The 15,110-nt window shown below is 40.4% G+C and overlaps 2 protein-coding genes across 3 annotated transcripts in view; both read left to right on the top strand.

Annotated features, from left to right (window-relative positions):
• hacl1 (2-hydroxyacyl-CoA lyase 1) overlaps positions 1-15,110 on the top strand; it is a 187,959-nt gene that overhangs the window by 62,049 nt on the left and 110,800 nt on the right. The gene's annotated exons all lie outside the window — the stretch shown is intronic.
• Positions 10,943-13,857, top strand: sp8b (sp8 transcription factor b). 2 transcript variants are annotated; one of them, XM_010770566.1, is made up of 2 exons: positions 10,943-10,975; positions 11,457-13,857. In XM_010770566.1, the coding sequence occupies exons 1-2, from the start codon at positions 10,955-10,957 to the stop codon at positions 12,795-12,797; spliced, it is 1,362 nt and encodes a 453-aa protein (XP_010768868.1). In that variant the 5' UTR covers positions 10,943-10,954; the 3' UTR covers positions 12,798-13,857. The 2 variants fall into 2 exon arrangements, with proteins under 2 accessions (XP_010768868.1, XP_010768869.1); XM_010770567.1 differs by having other exon boundaries at positions 10,971-11,250.

Raw genomic sequence — 15,110 nt, 5'->3', positions numbered from 1 at the left:
AGCAAATAAACTTATAACTGATCTTCTCGGTGACAAAACACTGCTGAGGAAGCTAATTTGCTTCCTTGTTGTGGCTCTAGAAACAGATAATACTGTTTTATTACACAAAAGGTCACCAGGGAAATTAACTTCTGGGCCAGCATATAAAAGAAAAGGCCCAGCACTCAGAATAACAAGTACATACTGATTACATTCAATCATGAGAGTCCCAGTTGGATAGGACGCTGACCTTTCTGCCTGTCTCGTCAGGAAATAAGATATGTAAACGCAGGACGGGCCACTTCCACGGGACCGTCTCTGTATTGCATTGTAGAAACAATCTAGCGAGGCAGCCACTCCAAGGCCGATTGCACAAGTTATCCGTTTGAAAGAAGTTTAATTTTAACAGTTGAATAGAAATTCATGGCTTTTTTCAGACTCAAAGAGCACTAAATTGGATTAAGAGCACATCACTGAATTCTCAACGAACAAAAAGTTTCAGTTTCTTTGTCTCCTATTTAATACAGCCAAAGTCTCAGGGTATTATTAGTCACCCTCCATTAAACTTATAAGACAATTCAAGTTTTTCTCCTCGGATGACTTGATTTACCATAAATCGACCACCTAGCAATCATTTCAAGATTATCTTACTTCATTTGAGGTATTATTTATTTCAGACCCTCCAACAAACACCATGCTGGATGTTTCTTTTATTGTACACTTTCATTTCATTTCGTCCCTCTCCTGCTGGTGCAGTTAGTCACTGTCTAGCTCTTTCCCCATGATTGATGTTTACAGGTCAGAGCAATACTCTTAACTCATTAGTTAGAAAGGGAAAGATGGGAGCACTTGCTGGAGTGAGATATTGCCGAGGAACAGAGGGAGCTATTTCAATGTGGAGACAGAGAAACTTAGCGTCAGTGTGATAATAGCCCCTGAACTATTGCATGTTTCAATCAATGGAGACAGAAGTAAATAAAAACCAGAGGGGAAGATTCACCGGCATCGATCCCAGCTCAACACAGACCTTGCTGACAATCTATGGTCTGGGCCAGTAATGCTCCCAGTCATCCACAAAATCAATGAAACTCATCCTTTCAATAGCATCCAATTATTAGCACAAAGTAAAGGCAGCCTTCCACGATAAATCAGAAAACTTCATTGAAAAGCAACGAGGACAAGATAAATGCTAATTGGAATGTGAATAAGAGCAATACTGAAAACAATCATATGAAAACAGTCTCCTAGACGTTCATCTCTGAGGATTCTAACTTGGTTTAAAGTTGGCAACACATTAACATAAATAAAGACTGTACTTAAAGACTTAGGTTATGGTATAACTGTGAAAACATTTAAAGTAATTCATTTTTATTTGAGAAGGTACCTTATGTCACTACATGTTGCCAAATAAGGTAACCCAATGGGAATAGAGCCTATGGCCCATTGATGAAAGTACACTAGGTATCTGAGGAACAAGCACCATAAACTGTTTGGATCTCTTGGAAGTCAGACTCAGAAACGCACCTGGATCATATTCAGTGATGTATCCATATTAAAGCAGAACTTTCCAAGTGCTTGATATGGTGGTATCTAGTCATATATGAACAAAACTTAGCCCAGTTTTGTATTAATCTGGTCAATTGAATCTCAATTGTGGTGCCAGTAGCTAATTATATATTTTAAAAAAAGGTAGTCTCTTGTCTTTTTAGAAACAATGTCCATATTTAACAGGATAATGCAAAGAACACTGTGTTCTGTGTTATCTTGATTCACAGGGACACTGTTTTATGAAGGATACATTTCTTTACATTTTAAACTGTAATGTTAGGAATCTTGTTTTAATGCTGAGAGATACAAATGAAATTCAAATCACCTCAATCATGTTCTTATGATTTCCAAAATCTCACAAATGGTGTACTCAAAACGTGGATATAAATTCCAAACTCTCTGCATGGGAAGACACTGCTGGTGGTTAGTGATACAATGTTGTTGTCTTTTTGTAATTTGGGTAGAACACCTTTAATAATCCATCCCTGCATGTTGTGAAACTGCAATGTGTGATCAAATAATCTATGTTTTCTATGTCATTTGCACCTAATCTTTGAATATTTGTATACATTTATATCACTAAGTAATCATCATGGCCAGCTGTATTTGAACCTCCCAGGATAGTCTGGTTTTTTTTCCACAGTTACACACAGTGTGGTTTACATTAGGTGAAGGAATAGCCAATGTTCCCCTCTGTTGGCCCCCGTGTAATAACCATTAATTTCCCATCATAGTTTGTGTTAATTAAAAAAGCTACAGGTTTAATTGCCGTTAAATGTAATGATGTTAGATCTCATGTTCACGTGTTCAGCTCCACCCATCACCAGCTCGTTACTCAGACTTGCTGTATTTAATCAGATAGAGAAGGAAGACTTGTCTCTAATTATCTGCTCCGCTTCATCATTTAATCTTACTATAACAGCTCTTGGCATGTACTGTGGACTTATAATATGTCTAACCTGACATAAAGTGTACGTGTTCTTTATTGTGTATTTGTTCAGAACCACTGTTTATTTCTTGACTGTATTCAATAATCAGGATGAGGTCAAAATATAGTGGAAAATGCAGCATTGAATTAGCTTAGCAGTTAGCATACATAAAAACATGATTTGTGTGTCAACACTTTTTGGGAGCAGACAGGACGGTATCATGTAAAATGAGTGAGTGCTCACTTGGATTAGGAGCTGAATTCACACCAAAAGAGCAGTACGCCTTAATGGATCCCATCACTTCCAACATTTTATGCCAGTGCATTTATGTATCACTCAAATTCTCAATTGTATCAGTAAACAACATCATCAGATTACCAAACAACACAAAGTCACTTTAGCTAAATCAGCTATATATGTCAGTTTTTGTGCTTTTGATTCTTACCCACTCTCATAAAATAATACAGGTATTAAAAAACAAGGATCTGCCTTTCTTCCAAAATGGTGTCAGTGCAATGTTCTGTATTTTAATTTAGTTGGTGCTGCAATTTTAGTTCATGTGCAATTGTAAACTAACGGGACAGTGCCTGTAGCAAGTGTGGGAGGATCATGGGTATTAATGCGCTAATTTATGAGCCTTTTCCTAATGTCATAAATCTGCTCTGTTCAACAACGTAGCACCTGGTAACTGTGCACACAAGTACATCAACCCAAACACTTTTGGGTGATGTCACCATTCATAACAGAAGGATATCAAAGAGATATCCATCATGTGTTTCTTAAACACTAAAACTATTTATTACAGTGGAATTATTACACTTGCTTCACATTCCTATATGAAGGGATAAATAATGCATAGAAATAGTCAAACACCATGTCCAAATCTGGGGTTAAATTCATGTTAACGTGCATTTCTTGTAGTTGCTTGTGCACACGACTAAATATGACAGCTCTGCAGCATTTGAAGATGTTATAAAAAGACGTCTAGACTTACAACCATCGCCAGCCCCCTTGATAATCTCATTTTAAGAGCTTCTTTCACCGCTGTGTTGGTTGAGGTGCTTGGAGAGCACACTTGCTTTCAGTATGGAGGGGAAGAAAATCTGATTAAACAATTAGTGTCAATTAGCCCCGACCAAATCATTCCGCAAACAATTGGTCTCTAGTGCCCGGCTTAATTACAGGCGACTTTCAGCTCCTTATCGTGAGCCATGTCGCCCGTGATTCATGTCCGACTCACGCCTGTCCCTCAAGCACCATCAATTATCCACCAGTAAACAAATTCACCAGGCAAAAAAAAACACAGCTCTAGGTCCCAGGCCTGATTAGCATAACTTTATGTATGCTGCTCAGCTGCTGTGAAACTACAAGTGATCAAAGCAGCGATGTGATGAGATGGACATTATGCTGATAAAGGACAAGAAGAGATGAGAGAAAAACAGTCCAATTTGTGTCAAAAATCACAACATTTTTCGAAGTGCCCGAGTTTCCCATTGAACTAAGCCTTCAGGCAGATACTTGATTGAAAACTGGCACATGAATTCAAATCTCTCATGCTATGTTTCAATGATTCCCCTAACTTAAGCGATTAATGTAATGCCATATTCTGTGTTGTATCAGGAGGCATTCAAAAGTTTCGATCATGCAAACACAAAGGCGTACAGGCACAATCACGTCTCAAAATGTGAGGTCAGATTTCTTGATTTCAACACACACACACTGAACATACACAATGCACAGAATGTGTGAAGGGGAGCGACAGCAGGCTCGATGACATGTTAAATTACCCTGTTGATGTATAGCTTAATGAACCCCTTGTGTTGATCACGCTCCACATTAATCAACAGCCATGAACAGATTCCCTTATTTTCTCAATGCTGCCTTGATAAACTGCAATTTCATTTAACCTTGGACAGCAACTTTAATAGCTTCCACAGGACAACTGTCAATACTTCCCTGGGTATACAGTGATTAAATTGCAAGGCGAGAAGTGTGTCCCTGCTTCCTCCTCATGCTCATCTCGAGACTCCCTCTCTTCACCACACCTCAAACCCCCCGCCCCCCCATTCACTTCAAATCACAATTTGTACTTTCACACTTCACAGAGACCACACTTAAAAAACAAAGTCGAAACAGACATTTTTGGTCTCCGACGTGCAATCACCGGGATAATCTGTTGCTGTGTGTTGTGGCTTTTTTGTTACACGTACATGCATTTTTCATTGTAGCAACTCAATTTTATATAATATACAGTAAAGCCATTTATTTTATCAGAAGAATATGCTGTTGGTTATTTGGTGCGTCTGATTTTACCCATTTACATTTTACCCATTGAGATATTTTCAGTTGTAGCTTTGTGTCAAGGTGTTGTTTAGTCTGTAGACAATAGACATATATACCCTATTACTCAATGGCTACAGCAACCATGTGCTCAAGACCTTCACAGGATGAATGAAATCCATTTTAAATTATTATTTGGAAGACGTGAGGTAAGCTGTCTGGCAAGCTAATATTTCCATCACATTTATTTTCTAAATTTTGTTGCTGCCCGTGAGCTCGATGGACAGGATAAAACAAGATGGTGACAGGCAGTGACCTGAGCCCTGTCATAATGATTTTCTGTGATATCCTCCACCCTTGTCAATTTAGCATAAATTATCAGCCATGAAAGGCCTGCTGGCTGATTAAAACCAATTGTCTGGGTAGAGAAGGACAAGGCAACCTCTTTATTATATGATAAACTAAGTTAATGGAAGACGACAATCTCCCCTCTGGGAAATCGGACTGACTCTTAATTAAAGCATTGTGTTTTCTCTGCTGGATTGAAGGACCTTTAGTTAAACATGCTCTTGAGTAAAACTTTTAGGATAATTTGATAAATAAACTGAAGCAACATGTCAGGAGTGGGGGAAAAATTGAGATTCCGGCGTGAATATCTGACAAAAGAGGAAGATGATTTAATATTCATAAATGTAATCAACGCCAATCAGATGATACTCACAGTCAACAAATACACGGTGTATTACCTGATTTGTTTATGAAAAACACACACCTGACACTTGGTAATTACACTTGATCTCAGAACACAGTATCACCTTTAGAGAACATGTTTCATTATCACATTCACAGCTACTCATGAAGTTGTGTGTCACATGTCAAGCAAAAGAAAATCAGTTTGTTTGTGCAGCTTCATCTCCGCTCAGCCAACAATGCAGGTTTGTCTCTTGTGCTCCTCGGATGACATAACAGCAAAGCAAACATTTATCCGTCCTGCGCCTCTCGTATGCTTCCTCCACCCACACTTGAGAGGTGACAGGCGTACACCCGGACTTTCATTATTATCCAACACAGCAAGAATGCCTCCAGGAGGATAATTACTGAAACTTGAAGAGCCTGGGCTAATCCTAAGTACTTCACTTTGTATGACTGCCTCACCCGCCTGTCTCTTAGACTGCCGCTCACACTGACAAAGTGCAATGTTGGGCTCAGTGAAAGTCAATAAGAAGACCTCGTGGCCTGCAGATGTAGCAGTCAAGCCAAATCGGGCCAAAACACACTGTTATCTCCGTTTATCATAAAAAGCCAGGTTTGAAACTCTATCATCTCAGCCTGGGAAATAAAGATCATAACATTCACAGAGGCTATCCTACAAATGCCCAAATGATTATTCAACTCTATCTTGAAAATAAGAATATATTTCCTTTTGGTGAGAGAAGAGGTGGATTGTGGAGTGCTTACAGGAGGCAGCCATATAACCTGAAGTCCTGGTTATAGAAAGCCAACGCTCTGCCGCCAGGCGTGCTCTGACTGACAGGTGCTGAGGCTGATCATTAGCAACCTGTCTTGACATATTTGCATGACAAGACCCATCATATGACACCCACTGCAAATCTAAGGATATTTCGTTATCGAACATACAATTATCTTAATAAAAGGGGGAAATTATGCCCATCTAAATTACCATTTACATGGTTTCCATGTAAACCAACAATGTGACTGCTAACAAAGAAGCCTGCACCGGGGGTTGTTAAATATAACAAGCAACTTTAAATTAAAACTTTCAAGCTGCCTGAAGAGCTCATTTTATGATTGTATGTTATGTGAATATAGTAAATATATTTTTGACCTACAGGAGGTAATGGACAGCTTGTTGTTTTGATTTTTTGCTCCCGACTGCCACAACTTGAAAGGCAGAAGAAAGTTTTTGGGCGGCTCTCTCCATTCATCCCAAGAGGAACCAGATGCTCCCATCCTGCCAGACAAAGCCAGGAACAGCTGCCTGATCGATACCCGACAAAGGCTCAGAGGTTAGAGCAGTCAAAAGATTGTTAACTAGCCATTTTATTTGCCAGACATTTATATCATTTTTTATGGTTCAGTGCACCCCTTCAGTACAGGCCATGCTGCACACCTGTGCTTGGAACACTTTCAGGGCCTCTTCACCCACTGTTCATGACCCTTTCAGGAGAAACGGCCCTCCGTCTCTAAGTTAGATATGGATGGTTATTTATGTTTGTTTACAATTTTTCCTGCTGTACTCAAACATTAATATTCATGTCACGATATTTTTGCGTCATTGTCGGCAGCTCATTTAAGAGATAAAGGTGACCCTGAAAATAGCTGACTTGCTATGAAGGTTTCAGAAAAAGCTTTAATATGTGTATGCTTTATGGCTGACAAGTGTGAGTGTGCATTGAGGGCAGTTGAGGATGGTATTGGCCTGTATTTGCACATTCCTGCATATGCATGTGTGTTTATGTTTGTGTGAATATGAGTGTTGCTGTACCAGGCATCCCAACCGGCAACACATGGCTTTGCTGCCTCTACTCTGGCTCGTGTTGAGAGTGTCCATGCAGGCTGGCAGAGAGGGGAGACCCTCTCTGTGGCTCACCCAGGCGGAGAGGGGCTTCCTGCACATCTTTTGTCACACCATTTGGGCCCTTGTGTCTGTGGCCGCCCGCTTCGGACCCACTTGGCAGCTCACAGTGCAGACGGACATCTGCTCTTTCCAACCTCCTGGTGAACATAGAAAACAACAACCAACAGACCCTGCTCTCTTACTCTCTGCATACTTTACTCATACTGTCTGTTAGGACAGTAACAATGTTTTGATGGAGCAACAGTCAGATCCATCCATATGTTTTAATATAATACCAGTGTACTAAATGTAGGCCTACCTACTATTAGCATATATGTTTCTTAATGGTTGTGAGTGATTTTAAAAAATACACCCTTTTAAACGTTGAATTACTGTTTGTAATAGCCTAAGTATGACTATATGCACCCTGAGCACCATCGTTCTTTTAATTGGTGGTGATTCACTCGTGATTACCTCCCGGTTTTTTCCAGAAAATCTGTTTGAAAAAGATGGCCTTTAGATTACCGAGTTGCTTTGTAAATCATCACATTAAAGTATATTTTTGCATCTCGGGTTGACTCCTTTCTCCGCGGCTCTAAGCAGAGTGATTCTGCAGCACGCAATATTGAACACACTTTGTTCGTGCTCAGCGGCCCAGAATAACTCGGTCATTATGGTGGCGAAAGGGACAGGTTTTGAGTTTGATTTCATGATGGTAATATAGCCCATGTGTGTAGAAAGCCTTCAATGGGGACATCTGTTCAATGCGTCTTACAGTTACAGCCGTGCGATAAGAACAACCTGTGCACACCACATGAACTAGGACCGACCCCAATGCTGCTGAACGCAACAGGCAACAAAAGGTTTTTTTGTTTTTTTTGGATATGTAGTGCTCTTAGAATAAATTAGACAATCCCATGTTAAAGTGCACTAGGATTAAATATATCTTGTACCTCTGTAGCTTCAGCAGCAGGACGTTTCCTGTCGAGCAGTTGTCACACTGACCTCTGACATCAGTCTTGCTGGTATGATCGCTTAGTAATTTGTCACCGGAGGCCAACATGTCCCCTGTAGCTAGAGCCAATACCCTGCTCTCCAAATGCGTAAAATCCCTATTGCGCATAATATTGTGAATCACCATCCCCACTAGGAGGAAGAGGAAAGGGGAAAACCAGTTTGATCTTTCACAGGTGTTTAATTATCGCATGCTTAAATATATACTCGATTTATATGCACAAATAATACGTGCATCTATATAAACCTCTTTGAGTGCAGAAACCGGATTCGGTGGTTATTTTTAATTTAAGTGCCAGTGTAACATTTATCTGGTGCACAGTCACACCGGCAGCAGGAGATGTTGTGTTTTATTCTGCTGAGAGCAAACGTCGAGGGTCAATCAATGCGCTGCGGAGCGGAGGAGCACGGTATGTAGGTTTTATTCTCGTCATTACTTTGTCACATTTCATTCGCCTTTAAGGGCTGTTACATAATGTTCACAGCTTACTATGATTTTCGATATGTTTTGTGATTGGTTAGGTTTAAAGGAAATAAAATAATGAATGCAGAAAACAGATCGAAGCAAGTTCCACCTAATCTCCAACGTCAATACGCTAAGTGAATGTGTGCGTTTATGCTTTTCCGTTTATCTTAAAATCTGTCCTTGCTTTCATATAAATGTAAAGCCTATCGTTGATTTTATTTCCCCCTTTAATAATTTACAAGCGAAAACACGTTAAAAAAACACCTTTAAAATATATTTAATAAGTGATTACAATCAATGTCCGAAATGTTTAAAATGTATCTTTGTATATTGTAAAATTTTAGCAACTTGATTTTACATGTGCATGGTGTAAGATTATTCATTTAAAATACTGCATGCACAATGTTGCTGAATCTGTTTCGGAGTTGTTCTTGAAATGTGCAACATTACGAATAATTTCGGCTGTTTCAGTTTTAGCTCCTTCATGTTTTACACCTGAAGGTAAAGCAGAGCAAATTAATCCAAAATGCTGTTGTCCAATCCTAGAAACACAAGAATTAATCAGATAGTCCATCTATCACGCTGTGTAATAAAGGGAGCGACATGGGTTAGGCAGATGATGTGATGAATAATCCCTGGTCGTTTTAATTAACTTTTCCCTGTCCTGTAATGACCAAGCTGGTCAACAGACCCGGTCAATAAGCATGTTAATATCAAACAAATAAAACTGCGGATGATTAAAAACCTCCTGCGTTATTAAATTTGAAATTCAAATGAAATGTATGCTCCCAGTGCGCCCTGCATGCTAATAGCGCCCACAGAGAGTCCCAGGGTTCAACACACGTTTTGCCTACAAGTCCTTATTATGTAACAGGAGCGTTATCCGTAGATTTAACTAAATGTCAGTGGCAGAGTGATAAACCAATTCAATATAACAAGTTTATCATTTTATTTTCACTCTGACACAGAGTGCAATCACTTAGTCTAACAAATAATCTCAGTCAACCTGCAGCAAAAACAGTCTATTGCCAATAAACCTTCCTGAGAAATTCTACTTTAGAATCTTGATGGTGAAAATCATTCAGAGTCAACTACATCGACCCCTCATCATCTTCTGCATCATCTTCTGCATCATCATCATCATCATCATCATCATCATCATCATCATCATCGGTTGTTTTAGACTAATAATAATAAAATGAATAATCCTCCGCCGGAATGCAGCATCAGTTTTAATCAAAACTGTTAAGATAATTGAACGCAATTACAGTAATGTGAAAGTTTGAGACGTGTAGGTTCACGACCAGAACAATGCAGCCTTTATATCGTGTGTAATAGTTTGTGTATATTAACTCTTTAGAAGTTAAAACTTGCAAAATCCCTCTGGGTGATTTATACCAGCTAAATACGTTTCTAAGATGAGTAAAAATGAAGAATACAACTATGAGGCTTTTAGAAAATAAAATAAAACATCTGAGCAGCCGAACAGGATATACACTTAAATAAATACAATGCAGAGGATGAAGTGAGGTTGACCCAGTTAAAGTTGTACTAATGTTTATACTTGGGAAAAGAGTTGACATGACACTTCCAACGGATATCAATTGCTACATTAAGCAGCATGATTGAGTAATTTGAAAATAGTCAAAGTAACTTAAAAATCTGAGTTTAATTGTAATTAAAGTATTATGGCTGTGCATCTTTTTCTTGACGGTGTAGTTACGTTTACCAACCCTTTGTATTTACAGCCAGCTAGATCACCAAGCACAGGTCATCATCCGGCTTTCTTTAAATTTATGGAACGTGATGTTCTGTAAAATTTCAATAAGTGGCCCCCTAATTCCTCCTTCCTAATTCACTCTCATTTAACTTTGCCTTCCTTCCGCTGTCTTTTATTATGGAGGGGGCGGTGGGGGGTGGAGGGGGGTGGAGAGCTGTCTGAGGCGCTCTATTGATGACCTCACGGTAGTATGTGGCAGTGCTGCGGGACGGAGCCGCTGATTGGTCGCCCGTGTCACAGCGGCACTTCAAAGCCGGAGAGGAGCCTACAATTGTGGAAGAATGGGCGGAACGCATCATTGTATTGCACACCTCTAAAAAAACAGTGCTCTGATTCATAAATATAAAAAGATCCTCTGAGGAGGGCAGTGTTTTTGTGTGATGGCAACTTCACTTCTAGGGGTGAGTCGAAAGGACTTTCTTACTGGTTTAATTAGTTCGTGTCATTGTCCGGCGAAGAGGGATTAAATTTACAGCAGCCGCAAAGTAGCAGCAAAGGCAGTGCGTTGGTTATATTTTCAGCAAGCGGTTCGCATGAGAAAGCTGAGGCTCTGTAGACTGGATAGAAGTTTGACCTGGTGCTCGAAAAACACGCATGTTTTCCTTGGTGTCCTGTTTGGCATGCATTTGTAAGCGCTGTGTGTCGCGTTTCAGTTGTCTACTTTCTATTCGTCCAGGTAGGAAGTGATAATATTCTTCTGTAAAGATTTGTAAACTTTAAAACATTTGTTTTAATATAAAAGTTAATTCGATTTAATACTGGGAAGAAGTTAACTAACTTACCATCGTCTTTTGAGCTGACATTTTGCATAGAAATGTGTGTGATGAACCTGTTAAACTTGTTGAACTGACCAGTCACTCACAACTTGTCTTGTCCTTTCAGGAGGAGCCGAGATTAGGATCGACTCCTTTAGCCATGTTAGCTGCAACATGCAACAAAATAGGGAGCCCGAGCCCCTCACCATCAACTATTTCGGATAACTCCGTTTCGTCTTTTGGAAAAGGCTTCCACCCGTGGAAAAGAGCCACAGCGAGCAGCTGCAGCCTCGGATCCGGCCTGTCCGGCTACGGGGTGTCCCGCAATGGATCTGGCATCTCGGACTCTTTCTGCCCCAACACCTCCTCCGGATCCAGTGCTTTTTCCCTCACGTCTGGTGCCTCGCCCGGTTCACACTTTGGAAACGATTATTCTGTTTTCCAAGCATCCGTTTCGGGGGGCGGTCAAGACACCAGCCACCAGCCAGTCTTTATCTCGAAGGTGCACACCTCAGTGGACAGTTTGCAGGGCATCTACCCGAGGATGAGTGTCGCGCATCCCTACGAGTCCTGGTTCAAATCGTCTCATCCCGGTATCCCCACAGGAGAGGTCGGGACCACCGGAGCCTCGGCGTGGTGGGACGTGGGAACGGGATGGATTGATGTTCAAAACCCTAATGGAGCAGCACTACAATCGTCCTTACATTCCGGTGGACTCCAGACCTCCTTGCACTCTCCCCTGGGCGGATATAATTCTGATTACTCGAGTTTAAGTCACTCTGCCTTCAGTACAAGTCCCTCTCCACACCTGTTGTCCACCGGCCAGCATCTGATGGACGGTTTCAAGCCGGTGCTATCCTCTTATCAGGACACAAGCCCCTCTCCATTAGCCGGTGCAGGGGGGACTATGCTCTCCGGGGGTCCACCTGCATCTTTAGCGGGGTCTCCGAGGTCATCTGCCCGGCGGTACTCCGGCAGAGCCACCTGCGACTGTCCAAACTGCCAGGAGGCGGAGAGACTGGGACCGGCGGGCGCCAGCCTCCGGAGGAAAGGTCTCCACAGCTGTCACATCCCTGGCTGTGGGAAGGTTTACGGGAAAACGTCGCACCTAAAGGCGCACTTGAGATGGCACACCGGTGAGAGGCCGTTTGTGTGCAACTGGCTCTTTTGCGGAAAGAGGTTCACACGCTCCGACGAGCTCCAGCGACATTTACGCACACACACCGGGGAGAAAAGATTCGCCTGTCCGGTGTGCAACAAGAGATTTATGCGTAGCGACCACCTGAGCAAACATGTAAAAACTCACAGCGCCGGAGGGTCCGCCGGCTCTGGCTCCGGGGGCAGCGGAGGGAAGAGGGGGAGTGATACCGACAGCGAGCACAGCGCGCCGGGCAGCCCTCCGTGCCATTCCCCCGACCTGTTGCACCCACCTGAGTCCAACCAGGGGGTCGGCATGAACGGCCTCTAAAACTCCCCTCAATGAAGTCAAAACTGTAAAACAACAAAGTGTTGTGACGGGACTGTCCGAGAAGACACTGAAGTGGACATACTTTGCTGTATGCGTAATGCTTCAAAATGAGTGTTGTCATTCAATGAGAAAATAGGCCTCTACGTTTCTTTGACTTTTTCCAAGTGTTTAAGACTACTAATTACATAATTTCATAGCTGTACCATCAGAAACTTCTGATTAATTCTGCGGTGTGAATGCGTTATTGTGGGCACACTGGAACAGGGCACAACTCAAACTTCTGAATTCTACCTTGATGTTTAATTTCCCAGGATAGAAGAAGCAACATATATTATTAACACTGCTGTGAAAAATGTAGGCCGGAAAAGTTATGCTACTCCTGACATAGATATTGTTCAAAACCAAACTCTGGCACTTTATTATCGAGCAGGAGAAATTGTTCATTTGTGTCCCTGTGGATGGACTGCTCGTAACAAATACCTGTAGAGTGTGGTAAAAACTATTCGGGATGGGATAGCTTCGTTTTATCTGTATGATCCTATCAAGCGTTTGATAATGGAAGAGCAGTTATAGGTTTATATCACATATTGCTATTCAACAGCCTACAGTATGTGCGTCAAGTCAAGTTTGTAAGTGGCGAGGTAACTTACACTTCGCTGCAAAATGTGTTGTACTGTACATAATGAGAAATGTAGGTTAGAATAATTACGGACCAATGTAAAGGTGAGTAATGTATTTGTCCAGGAGACGATTTTGTATAGGTATTTCTAGTTGTATATGGACTCTAGTAAATATTTGAAAATATACGGAAATGTACTTGGATTTTTCTTTGACATATGAAATGTATTGTGGGGAGTTATATTTAACCTCTTGTTTTCTTGTATTTAGGGGTCTATCATTAGGCGCACTTTGAATTTATTTGTAAGGTTCTGAAATAATTTACTGTTTACCCACTCATTTAATTTAAGTACGCATGTTGTAAAGTGATTTTAATTTTACAATGATATTTTTTTCCCTCCGATAATGGCTTTTTATGTAAGCCACTCAATAAAGTCAGTATGAATTCAGAAGCACTTGATCGACTCACGTTTGTTTGATTGTTGAGTCGAGAAAATCTATGTTTGGACGGCAGAAAACATTTTTGAATTTACATATTTTTGTGTCACATTATGTATTCTTTTTTAATATAATGATTGAAATAACAGGTGTTGCGTTTGACATCCGTGTACAGCTGGTTTAACATGTGTTTACAGTGAGGGTGGAAAGGGGCCTGCAGCAAGATCGAGGCCTCATACAGAAATTGTTTAACCTTTCAAAAAAGATTTAAAACAGTTAAATAGAACATTAAAAATTATGATACAAATAATGCACAATATCCGGCCTTTGTCAGATTTTCGGTTGAGCTTTAAAATAAAACATCAAATTCCTGAGGGCAAAGTGAACACAGGTCAAACCGCCTGAACATGTTAACCCATCACTTTATCTTTATTCAATATTTGAAGCATAAAAAGCGCGTAATTCACTTAATTCCCCGTCTTCTTGCTGTCAATCCTCTTTTGGTTGTTCAAGAAAAACTATAATATAATAATTCAGGGTTGCTGTTTTTTCCATGGTAATCAAACTTTTTTAGTTTAGCAGACATCCTAAAATGACGCACACATTTGAAGTGTTATTCCGTTTTGTGTTGGTAATGAATGCACATTATATTTAGTGTTCACAGATAAAAGTGTATATTATTGAAAGTAATCTGAAAAATATTTGTTTGCGTATTACAATTTATGAAAATATAATTCTTTGGCGAGGAGTCTTGTTTTAAGATTTCGCTTACTTGATCACTTGCTATTAACTACAAAAAATTCAAAGTTTACGTTTTCAGAAAACGACAACAGATTTCATGTATTTATTATCAACGTCTTTATCCAAGCAAGCAGCTTTGGGTTTTTTTATTGTTTATGTCAGTTAGAACTGATAATAGAGATAACTCCAGTTTTCCCCATTGAAATGTTTTATTTGGGTTTTAACGCATCACATGTAGCCTATGCCCATAAAATAAAATGATACTGTGCGCACTGACATTCAAGTCATTATTTAAACTGTGTTTAAAGAAAAAATGATAAGATTGGAAAATATCAACCCTTCTATTAGGCTACTTGTATTACTTTAAGTAGGCCTAGTACGGTGTACGGTGATGTTAAACTTAAGTCAGTATCTTTCAAACTTCTGTCAGACATCTTTCAATGCACAGCTCTGCAGCGCCATCTAGTGCTTCTAGGTTGAACCAACAGCGATTAAAAAGTCCAAACTTCCTCCCCC

Source organism: Notothenia coriiceps, unplaced genomic scaffold, assembly GCF_000735185.1.
Source record: "Notothenia coriiceps isolate Sejong01 unplaced genomic scaffold, NC01 NC01_scaffold00008972, whole genome shotgun sequence".
In the NCBI taxonomy this organism is placed as follows: domain Eukaryota; kingdom Metazoa; phylum Chordata; class Actinopteri; order Perciformes; family Nototheniidae; genus Notothenia; species Notothenia coriiceps.
Note: the sequence above shows the minus strand (reverse complement) of the source record. Positions and strands in the feature narration are given on the sequence as shown.